The 11,619-nt window shown below is 42.5% G+C and overlaps 2 protein-coding genes across 2 annotated transcripts; both read right to left on the bottom strand.

Annotated features, from left to right (window-relative positions):
- Positions 1-12: 12 nt before the first annotated feature.
- ilk (integrin-linked kinase) lies at positions 13-7,054 on the bottom strand. Its single transcript, XM_040033179.1, has 13 exons — positions 6,918-7,054; positions 6,393-6,527; positions 4,387-4,552; positions 4,007-4,102; positions 3,745-3,841; positions 3,562-3,645; positions 3,388-3,473; positions 3,196-3,305; positions 1,566-1,693; positions 1,167-1,288; positions 980-1,079; positions 614-744; positions 13-519 (listed from the first exon to the last, which is right to left on the bottom strand). The coding sequence occupies exons 2-13, from the start codon at positions 6,479-6,481 to the stop codon at positions 370-372; spliced, it is 1,359 nt and encodes a 452-aa protein (XP_039889113.1). The 5' UTR covers positions 6,482-6,527; positions 6,918-7,054; the 3' UTR covers positions 13-369.
- A 1,834-nt stretch (positions 7,055-8,888) lies between these two features.
- On the bottom strand, positions 8,889-10,884 carry timm10b (translocase of inner mitochondrial membrane 10 homolog B (yeast)). Its single transcript, XM_040033186.1, has 4 exons — positions 10,767-10,884; positions 10,565-10,680; positions 10,391-10,486; positions 8,889-9,671 (listed from the first exon to the last, which is right to left on the bottom strand). Exons 2-4 carry the CDS (start codon positions 10,592-10,594, stop codon positions 9,186-9,188), a joined length of 612 nt encoding a protein of 203 aa, XP_039889120.1. The 5' UTR covers positions 10,595-10,680; positions 10,767-10,884; the 3' UTR covers positions 8,889-9,185.
- Positions 10,885-11,619: the final 735 nt, after the last annotated feature.

Consider the following 11,619-nt stretch of genomic DNA (forward strand, 5'->3'; position numbering starts at 1 on the left):
AACGAACAAGCATTTGTCATAAATATAAAACATTTATTGCATTGGCAGTCAGTGGTGTGCATAAAAGAATCGATTCTATACATATTTCACTGAATGAAATCCACACTGGATCAAAAAAAGAGCTTGCCAGCATTTCAGTGACCAAGTCTCAGTCATTACAAAAGAGCTGCTTAGCCAAAAAGAACATTTAACTACAAATTTAACTTATACAAGAAAAGCAATACAATATTAGTGTCTGAACTGTGGGTCGCTGAAGTGGTTCCTGGAATTATTTACAGTGGCTTGGCAGATACATAAAGGAAGTGATGCTATAGAGTGGTTTGGTGATTAAACATGAAAAAGGAAGTGCGTGAACTGATGCACAAGCATTCACTTGTCTTGCATTTTCTCCAAGATGGGAACAATCATATCAAACTTGGGTCTCTTGGCTGGGTCTTCATTCATGCAGAGCCTCATCAGCTTACAGATGTGAGGGGAAATCCCCGGGGGAATGGTCGGCCGAAGACCCTCGAGAGACACCTGTTTATATTGGGGCGGTGTTAAGTAGAAAAGTTGCACGTGTTTGTAATGTAATGTTGAAGCCTATGGGCAGATAAATACTGTGTCAACTTACTTTCATGCCTATCTCCATGTGTGAGAGATCAGCAAAGGGGACTTCTCTGGTAACGAGCTCCCACAATAACACAGCGAAACTCCACATGTCTGCAGATCTTCTGTTAATGTCCTCGGGCTTCTTCTGCAAAGCTGAAGAAAGAAAAAAAAAACCCATAAACATAAGCACTATAACTTAGATCTTCATTATGTAACTTTACCAGGTAAAACAGCACGACTGCTCCTTAATTGGTACTAAATTATACAGCGCAGTTTCCTCCTGGCTGAAAGACTCATAAAGTCGAAGGAGGCATTTAGTGAGCAGGAAGCAGAAGGGAATTAGGGGAACAGTGAGTGAGCGAGGAGAAAAACAAAAGGGAATAAATACCTTCAGGAGCCATCCACGCTGGAGAGTACATACGACCAGGACACTGGAAGGACAACTTAGCATCTGCCATACTTATCCTGGCGGTCATGTCCTCATCAATCTGTAGACGAATTACATCTTGTGATCACATCTGATAATAAACATGCAGATATCTAATGAAATAAAAGACAGCAGAAAGGCCTCTCACCATGATGTGCTTACTGTTGAGGTAAAGCCGCGACACCATTGGTTCTAAGGTGTGGAGGAAAGCCATGCCACTGGCAATGTCCAGTGCAAACTTCACTGCCTGGCTCTGGTCGACCACGAGAGCTGAGGGAACAGAAGGCAGAAGTAGGATATGGGGTTTAATTAAGTGCCATGATACCAACATCTAAAGTGAGTGAGATGGGGGGGAGTGAGAGAAATAAGAGAAATAAGTGAGAGAAAGACGCATGCACAAATATGTTTCTTTATCCATAATGTATGAAGCCACACAGCGTCATCCACAGTGGCAAACCTGCTGCAGTCTTAGCTCTTTCAGGCTGAGACAAAAGACAAATTTGAGCCTTTTCATTTTAACGCATGCACACATTGTCAAATGACTTACTGGTGCCCTGGTGTAATATGTTGTAGAGGGATCCGTAGGGCATGTAGTGGGTAATGATTATAGGGTGAGGGGATGGCGGTGACTGACAGGCCCCAAGAACAGGTAGGATGTTTGGGTGAGAAAAAATCCTATCAAGCCACAACAGAAAAAAAAGAGAGATTGTGAAGTGTTTCTAAATATTATTTAATAAATAGCTATTTATTCTAAGCTCAAGATGGTCTGTCTGGGATAAGAAGAGACTAACAGAGAAGAAATGGCCTCAAAGCTTGGTCTGAATCACGAGAATGCTTTGCAAATCCATGAGAAACCACCCCACCATTTGTGTCACCTTTAAAGTTAAGCCCAGCAGCAGTGTTTTTGCATTTCACTGTCACCTATTTTTGCAGTACATGAAAGAGCTTATGTTGCCTCTAATCTTCGGCGCACGCATAACCAGCGCTTTGATGATTGCATCAAGCACAGCCAGGACGTTCCTACTGCGCACTCAGCCTTCCTGGTGAGGTTTCTTTGATTTGGCCTGCTCAAAGGATTCTCTCACCTTCTGTTCTGGTCATTTTATCCCGAGGATGACAGAATTTATTAAAAGTAGATGAGATGGGAATGCAGTTTCGCTCAGGTGATTTAATACTATTCAGAGGACGCTTCAGAATGCTGAAGTCATTCTGTGGGCCCGCCTGGACCCGTCTTAACACGTTCTGCGCGGTTCGACGGTTATTGCACGATAAGTTCATAACAGAAAACAGGATTAGAAAGTAAGGCTTGAGTCACATTGTGAAGGGTCTGGTTTCATCTTATAAAAGAGGTTCATGTTTGCTGTAGAACCCGACTTAGCAAAAATAAAGGGTCCTCTCCTCCATTGCATAAGAATCCTGCACAACATCCTAGCTAATCTTTGACCACAGACGTCACCGGCGGTTCATCGCGGTCGTCTCTACTCTACACGAGGACTGTGTTTACCAGTGCATGGCCACCAGGCCAAATCCCAATTGATTCAATGTAACTCAAACAGACACTAAGCCGACTCAAGATAAGAAACTGCAGCACCAAATGTATTTGCCTCAGTTTACATAAACACGCAGGCTGACAGCATGTGACCCTGTGATGCTTGCCCATGATCCATGACACGAAAAGCAATCTGCAGAGGTGAAACAAGCATAATTCAAGAATTAAATTATAAAGATAAATTCCCAGGATAAGTTTTTTTTAATTTAAACTAGCTCATTTAAAGCTTAAAGCTTAAAATTATGCATTATTAGGGACAAGATACAGTGTGAATTTAACACCACCAAACTAAGTCACTGAACTGTATGATACATGCAGTGTTAGTGCCTCCTGGAATATTTAGCTTTATGATAAATATGATGACTCCTTGTGCCGTTTACCCACCCAAATTCATAATACAATTGTCCAAATATGGTCAGTTCTGGCTCAAGAATTATGGCAAAGGTCATAAGAGTCGAAATGTAACTCCACAAACCAGTGTGTGCTGTAACAATGGCTAGATCCATCTTTCATATACAGTCAATGCAATGGAATACCGATTCATTGTGCGGATACCACAAGAAACACTGCTGCCCCAGACCCACCACTATAACCTTTCTCATTCCTACAGTACGGTTATTTGAATCACCTCAGTTTAGGATGTTCCTCGTTGAAGTCTCTGCTCTTCCTGGTAGTCCAGTCTCTCACTTGTAGCACTTTTACTACAATTTCGTCCCCTTGCCACCGACCCTGCCATAACTACAAACAGAGCGCATGGTGTTAAACAGCCGGGGAGCTGAAAAAGACTGGCACGCAGCAATAAAAACAGAGTGCAGCTAACCTCTCCAGACTGGTTTTCATTGATCTTTGCCAGCAGCGAGAGTTGCTTATAATCGATACCAGCCTGCTTGTTGAGGGTGCCATTACCTATAAGGTCAAAAACATCGCTATTATTGCAAACATTCTGCTTTGATATGATGATTGGCCCCTAGAGTGTGGAATAAATGCTACTCACGGGGTCGTGTCCGCATGGTGCCCTTCCAGAAAGTTTCCTTGTATGGAACTTTGATCAGACTCTGGCCCATTTTCTCTGCCTTTTCTAAAAAGAAAACAACAAAAATTAAGAATGCATAATTATTTCCTTTTCAAAAAACCCTGTTTGTCTGTTAAAATATCCAAAAATAGTCCCCTGTAGCACCTTGTAGCAGCTGTCTTAGGTGAGGCTTGGCTTTGTCCAAAGGTGTTTGTCCATACCTATTGCATATACACACCTGGGCACCACTGGCCACCAGGTCCTAAAAGAAAAAGTGGTCAAACAATGTAATGTGCACAGATTAGATACTGAAGAGCTTCACAGAAAAAGACTGCAGTGACCATCTCTGACCAGAAGAGGGAGCAAAGAGATAATGCTAAAGTAAAGAGAGAGCATCTGTGTATGGGTATATAGTAAAGTACTGCACCTCGGCCACTTCATCCTGGCCCCAGAAGCAGGCGTAGTGGAGCGGGGTGTTCCCGTGCTCATTGACTGTGTTGGGGTCGGCTTTGCACTGGATCAGCTGCCATTAAAAAACAAAAGGGCATAATGATAAATAAGATTTGACCCACCTAAAAAAAAAATAAAACACATACACAGACCCACTGATTAACAACACTGTATCTGTATCTGGGTGGCTTTGGTTCAGGAGAGCAGGTCATCTGCTAACTGGAAGGTTGGCAGTTCAGTCGTTCTGAGTTGATCGGTATGTAAATGTGTGTGAATGTCAGATAGCAAGCACTCAGCTCTAGAAAAAAAGTGCCTACGTGAATATATAAAGTGTATTGTATAAAGCGCTGTGTTTACCTTGGCCACGATGTCTCTGTGTCCATGACTTGCGGCGAGATGCAGCGGCGTATCGTCGCCACGGTTCATCACATTTATGCGGGCACCTCGCATGATGAGCATGTCGACAACGCCGTTCTTCCCTTCCCTGCACGCCCAGTGGAGAGGGCTGAAGCCGTGGTCATCACTAAGCCACAGGGCAAGCACAGTACGGGAAGCAAAGAAGACATACTTTTACTGTAAACTTACTTTATAAAGTCTGACAAGTATATATTCATTTGATGAAGTGTGTGTCACTGTGAGGTGATGACATTCTTGTTTCGCTGAACTGCATGTAGGAGGATGCTGGCGGCCTCTGACAAAATTGTACATGTGTGGCTTCCTCTATGACACGGAGACACCCAGGTTCTCACACGCAGACACACACACACACCAACTGCTAATCTTTATTTAGACTTAAGCACATGCTACTGCACTTTTCCTGCAGCCTATACTCCTCTGGTGACTCCTCTGATGACTGGCATGTGATAAAAATGCCAGTGCAAGCTGGAATAGCTACTAACATATGTAAAGGCACAAACACTCGCAGCACTGCACTCTAGCAGCCTGCGAGGAGCCCAGGATATCACCTCCATGTGACTTGGCCCTCTTTCACCCGTTTTGCTTTACCTGACCCCAAGGCAGCTGCTGGGGATTCTCGCAGCTCGTTGCAAAGCCACAACCTCTTCACTCTATTTAACAATAAACCCTAAGAGAGCTTGTACAGCCCCGTAGGAAGTAGCTGCAGAACTAGGTTAACACTTAAGTGAAATGCCAGTTAGGCACATTCTGTCTGTTCTGATCCAGCACTGTGTGGACAGACAGTGCAGTCTAACCAGCCCTTTGGGCTATAAAAAGTAACAGAAGAGAGAGAAAAAAACTCAGGAATGACAGGGTGGAAAAAACACAGTGGAATCCTGAGCTACACATTCTCTCTCTCTTTCTCCTCATGTCTCTTTATGTCACACGTTTCCAGGGGGCTGATCTGAAACAGCTTTTTTGTTTGTTTGGTAAAATGTTTGTTTCTAAGTTCCCTTTCCTTTTGTACCAGATGTAGAGGTAAAGGAATTCCACTAACATGTAGCACATTTCCCCTGCCGACACATGACGCTTTAATTGCACATTATTAGATATTCTAAAGGTAAAAACAGGCCTGACCGCATAGCTGAGCTTCCTCAGAGTAAGAGCCAAAAAGGAGGCCTCCAGCATAATGAGTGGCCTCTCAAATGTTTATGCGGGACTGCAGAGAGCTGTCTGGGTAGCTCTGTCGGCGAGGGCTTGGCCCTGTATGGAGCTGAAACAGAGGAAATGGTCTTGGCTGCTGCGTGGTTGGCTAGAAGCTCTGCAGCCCTCAGAGGCAACGTCAACAAACTGCACATATATGGCCTGACCAAAGAATGAGATAACTGAGGTCTTTAGCAGTGAGGTCTTCTTGCTCCTTTCGAGGAAAGAGATTTTTGGAAAGGGCAGATGTTGACGGGGCTGCACCCTTTGATTAATATAAAATCATCTGGCAGTAATAGTTTGGATTTCACTTTTAATCCCAAAGTGTGGCTTCTTTAAAAGTAGCTGTTTTTTTAAACACAACACACTTCTAGAGGGGCAAATCTTAAGCTCTCCGAGTCACGTAAGTTACTGTGAAACCTCCTCTGAATTACCCATATGCAGTTTTTGGAAATGACCTCATAAGAAGAAGGGGGGGAAAGTACAGACTGCAGCTTAGTGATGCTCAGCAGTACGTGGAGTTGCAGAGCGAGAACAATATGGAAACTATGTGACCAGCTCCAACGCGCCAAAGATCACCTTTTTCTAATGCACACCAGCACACAAAAACACCAAAGAATCATTTGCTTTTAATACAAATTCTTTAAAAGTCCAGGTCTCGTTGCACAGGCTTCAACATCACAGCTGGATTCAGCAGAAAGTCCAGCAGCAGTCCTCTTCAAAGCCTTGTCTGTTTGAATGAGTGTGCACAGTTATCTGCTTACCCCAGGTTGAGGTCATTCTCCGTGTTGTCCAGCCACAGACGAACAGCCACAGAGTTGCCTTCTCTGCACTGTGTGAAGATGTCATCCATGGGTATGCTGCAGGTTCCGCCTGGTTTAAGCTCAGGATCACAGAGCCTGTAAGAGGTTTTAATAGGGGTTCACCCCCTCACACTTAAAAGCTTTGCACACCTTCCAGCACATTATCAGACATCACTCACTTTTGAATCTAGATTGCTATCAGCGCTATTCTGATGGCTGACTGGTTTTAAGGTCCGTGGGGGCCTTAAAAATGATCAAAATGTTAAATTCACTATTTTTGCTGCAAAAATATCCAGAAGCCAGCAGAATATAAAGCCCCCACGTTTCCTCTTGGCTTCATCTGCCTCCGTTGGATGGGCTGGCCTATTGGATCACTTTGAAAACTACTGTAAAAAAAAATGTTCAAGTTCAGTCAACAACGAAGCTTCTCGGGTTTGTTGTATGTTTAGGAAAAGTATGAACTGTATAGAAAAAAAGTTTTCAAACCTTTTACCAGCTGGTGAGCGATCGATTTCTTGTTGGTTTCTTTTTCCCCCCGCGAAAGTCTGCCGTCTCCTCAAATTTAAGAGCAGGGAATGGTCGCTCCGAGTCCACGCCCCGCTCCTCAGAGCTGATGTGGGCTACTGCTGGAGAGAAGTTCGAGGAGGTGTCCGCTACTGGCAACCATATCCCGGGACACCGAAGCACCAGCGCTCCCTGCTGGAGGCAACGCAACCATGCAAAAGCAAGCGGGGTATTTAGATGTTCTGAGGTCTGCTGAAGCTCATCTTGTAACCAGAAGGTTGCCGGTTCGATCCCCAGCTCTGTCTGTTTTGGTCGTTCTGTCCTTGGGCAAGTCACTTCACCTACCGCCTACTGGTGATGGCAGGTGGCAGGACTAAAAAACTATCTACAGCAGATTAACAGTATCTGAAAGAAACACGGGTGAAAAGGCCACACTATCAGTCATGGATTGGCCTCCCCAGAGGTCGGACCTCAACATTGGGAAGCAGTGTGAGATCATGTTGACAGAGAATGGAATCAAAGGCACCCAACAGCCAAAGAAGAGCTTTGAATGTCCTTCAAAAAGCCTAAAGAACTGAAGACTACTTAAAGAAATTACAAGAAAACTTATCTAAGAGAGTTCAAACTGTGTTGAAGAATAAAGAATAAACCAGTAATTAATGTTGGCTAATTATGACTTTTCATAGCATTTTAATGCATCACAACAGGATTATATATGTATACAAATTAAAACTATTAAGTGTCATAGTTTCATAAACTTGGTTGTTCTTACATAGATTTCTTTTCTTTTTTTTTGCCAATTTATAACTTGAAAAATAACAAAACAGCAAGATTTATGTTCTTCAGTTACTTAGTGTTTTTAGGACAAATAACTCCCTATGGCAACGTGAAATCCCCTCATCTGTTTTAACTAGCTTGTTATTGACAAGGAATGTAAATCTCATTGGCTCCCTCTCTGCAGCAGCAGGGCGGTGAAATATTGCGGCAAAAAACATTTTCTCCAAACAACATCAATAACTGGAACTAAACGTCTTCATTCACAGCCATAAGAACGCACAGTTGCTGGCTGTTTATTGCGGCTCTCCTTCTGGATTTAGAGGGTGTGCAACACAGATTGTGCAAACACAGGAAATGATGGGGAGGAGGGGAAGATGATGATATGTGACAAAGGTTGTGAACTGCCTTCAGAGCTACACAAGCCAGAGCACGTGGCGTTCCCCCGACTGTGTTCAGACACCTGAACAGGATGAAGGCGGGATGGCCTTTAATGTTTTCAAACCATAAAAGTAACGTTCTGTCACTGTTATATTTTAAAAGCTGTCATTTTTCAGGGAGGGTCATCCTACCATTTTATAACTTACACTATATACTACACGCTGTACTGTTAAACTGTGCAATTCCAAAAAACATCTGTCTTGGCTAAGCACATCTGGGTAAACACCAGATTGGTCTTTATACCAGGTGTACGATTGTGCTTTGATTTAGAATCATGCATTTATTGTTGAAATCCCCTGCTTTTTTTTTTATTTTATTCAGTCTCTTTCACTCCCTGTGTGTATATACACAACTGCATTTAATCATGAGTAACAACCAAACTCTGACTCTTTCTCCTGTAGTGTGTCCTTTGTCCCATCTCTCTTTGTTCTCTTCTCTTTCCCCTCATCCCAAATGGGTCATGGCAGATAGCTGCTACTCCCTGAGCATAATCCTGCTGGAGGTTTCTTCCTTTTAAAAGAGAGTTTTCCCTTCCAACTGTCACCCAGCGCTTGTTTTTAGGAGATCACGTGATTGTTGGTGGTTCTTTCTAATAGTTTCGGGTACTTACCTTACAATATAAAGAGCTTTGAGGCGACTCTTGTTATGAATTGGCACTATATAAATAAAATTGAATTGTAGGTACAGATACACACAAACACACACATGCTGTCAAACAACTCTCATTAGCAAACAACATCACCTTTTATGGGTAGCCTTTTAATGTTAGCCTTTTACAATTTTTTCCCTACTGTGTAAGAAGTCACCATAAAATTCCTGCACAATTGAAATTCCTATCATGAATGACATTCCTCCTCATGCCTTTTGATCAAAATGATTCATATAACGCTCTTGATCGATAACTGTGCCAAACCTGTAACATGTAATGCCTTTCATGGTCATTAATTGACTTTAGATTCATCTATTGCTGACTAAGGAAAAGGAAAAAAAATGCTGACATTTGGTTTCATTTGGTCACAAGATATCAACTATACCCTATTTATTAGACTCTTTTTGTCCTGATAGGCTCTCTGATTTAGATGCATCTTCTGATAAGTATGTAGAGTTAGATGACGTAAACAGTGCCGCAGAGCTGGCAGAATCAATCTGGCCACCAGCTACTGAAGGCTGAGAAAATCCTCCTGTATATGAAGGTCCAATGCCAGCTTTATCAAGCACTGGAGCATTTAGCGTTTCATTTGTGGGAGTGAGCGGTGTGGCAGCTGATAATTTGAGTTCTGAAGACACAGACGCATCCAGCTCAGCTGGAAGTGGAGATGAGGTGTTGGGAGCATGATGTGTTGCTGAAATTTCAGTCCCAGCAGCTCCAGATGCTGCCTCTTCCTTGGCATTCTCTGCAGCTTTGCTCTCCAGCTCCTCCATCCGCCGCTGGACCATCCGAGGCATCAGCTGCACATAGGTGCCCATTAAACGATGGTTAGATCGAATGAGCTTCCCTGCACAGTTGTCCACACAGCGCTCCTGGAAGGCAAACAGCAGTCAGAGGTAGAAAGCAGAAAACTACAGTATATTGTGATCACACAGTATATATGCATTAGTAGGCAAATGTGTTATCCACATCCTGGCTGGGACTATTTTTAGTGGTTTGACTGAACTGAAAATATTCAAGCTGCAACATAAAACTGGCTTCTTTATTGCAGGTTAAATTCAGTAAGGGCCTATGAATGCTACAAAGTTTCTCTTTCACAGAGTAGGGTCACAGGCAAAGTCCTCTCTGTCAAAGATGTTACACAACATCAAATGTGTTTGTAAATACAATAAAGCAGCATGACCAGGATGGACAGATTTAGAGATGAGTATATTAAAGAGCTTAGATTTGGCAATTTGGAGACGAAGTTAGAGAGGTAAGGTAGAGAAGGTTTGGACGTGCATAGGAGAGATAGGTGATATATTGGACAAAGTTTGTTGACGGTTGAGACAGTAGGCAGGAAGAAAAGAGGAAAATCCATTGACCACAGAGAAAATTCATGGATATAGTGGAGGAGGGGAAAGGTTGATGTGACAGAGGACGATGCTAGGGGTAAAGTGAGATGAAGGCAGACGATCCGCTGTGGCGACCCCTAAATGGAACAGCCGACAGAAAAAACACTTGAAAGAAATCGTGTTGAGACGCAGAACACGGCAATCAAACAATACCACCACGTAGCCGACACAGTAACTGTGATCTTCGCTTTTCCTACCTCGTCCATTGTGAGGTTTCTGTAGTTGAAGTTGCTGCTGCATCGCTGGAAGCAGATTTCAGTCATTCGGTTGTAAACCAGAAGAAAATCCCGCAGCTGAAAAACATACACTCACACTCATCATCCAGCCGTGTTGCTGATTGGGTTATAAAGCAGTGACTTAAAGTGACTTACGTTTCTCAGCTGTTGGTCAGGATCCATCATGGAAATTTGTCTACTTCTAAGCTAATATGTTAGCATGAGCGGTGATCAGCTGCGGTACTGAACAAATGATCCCACTTTTAGATTGTCTGGGTTGGGTGACGGTACAAATCGACAAGATATAAGTCACATATAGGCTTTAACAACGGAATATTCGCATTTGAAATAAGCGCACCTGAATAATTCGTAACAACTGCATGACATTCACATGCACGCTGCCATGTTGGTTACAAAGATCGTCTCCGCCCATCAGAGGCTTCACTACGTAGTCTGTGAAAAAAAAGTTTCCATTTCCGGCTGGTTAGAAAAAAGTGAAAGATAACATGATGTTTTTATTTTATTTTTTTAAATTTTTGTTATACATTCTTATATTTCGTGTAAACTATCTACCATCATCTCTCTGCCTGTTTGCTACTGTATTTTACTAGCATAGTAGCATTGGGTTGCCGTCTGAAAGGTGGAAGACCTAAGTTTATGGTTTATTCAGGTTCGTGCAGGTAACCAAGGTCGTAACCAAACTACGCTATTTAAACTTAATAACAGAAATGAGTTGTTGTACCGTAGCGAGCTTCCTGTCAGCCGAGAAGCTAGACAGTCTCTACAGGTAGACCGCAAGTGGATAATATGACCCTTCACTGCCTCAGTATAGAACAAACCACTTTGCTACAATTTAGTTTTTCTCTCTAGAGAACTAGTGGTTGGCACTCATTACTTAAATTAGTACTTGTGAGTAATCACTACTTAAAAATATAGTATTTATACTATACTATACTATACTATAGTAACATCCTTTAAAAAGAACAAATCAAAAATAAATCTCCAGCGGCACTTATTACATAAAAATACTGACCCTTCAATTTGTTTCTTTCTTTTAAGGTCTCTGGTTGCTACTCCTTTGTGCAACTGTATCTGCTGGTAAGTACTTTATGTACTGAAAATAATATCCTAGATTGTTATCAATTACATATGGCAGTAGTTACAAATGTTAGAATTTTAGCATAATTTGTGTATTAGGAGGTTGAAATGCT

Source organism: Simochromis diagramma, unplaced genomic scaffold (genome assembly GCF_900408965.1).
Source record: "Simochromis diagramma unplaced genomic scaffold, fSimDia1.1 OVJJ01000216.1, whole genome shotgun sequence".
In the NCBI taxonomy this organism is placed as follows: domain Eukaryota; kingdom Metazoa; phylum Chordata; class Actinopteri; order Cichliformes; family Cichlidae; genus Simochromis; species Simochromis diagramma.

Bases quoted from the DNA above. Each gene is read 5' to 3' on its own strand.
- ilk (XM_040033179.1), bottom strand. From the start codon at position 6,481: ATGGATGACATCTTCACACAGTGCAGAGAAGGCAACTCTGTGGCTGTT. The intron at 4,103-4,386 runs GTAAACACAGCG...TTTTAATGGCAG, and splicing joins ACAGAGACATCGTGGCCAAG to CTGATCCAGTGCAAAGCCGA. The intron at 3,842-4,006 runs GTGCAGTACTTT...TTTTTCTTTTAG, and splicing joins GCCAGGATGAAGTGGCCGAG to GACCTGGTGGCCAGTGGTGC.
- timm10b (XM_040033186.1), bottom strand. From the start codon at position 10,594: ATGATGGATCCTGACCAACAGCTGAGAAAC. The intron at 10,487-10,564 runs GTAAGTCACTTT...TATGTTTTTCAG, and splicing joins CTGACCAACAGCTGAGAAAC to CTGCGGGATTTTCTTCTGGT. The intron at 9,672-10,390 runs GTAGGAAAAGCG...TTTGCCTTCCAG, and splicing joins GAAACCTCACAATGGACGAG to GAGCGCTGTGTGGACAACTG.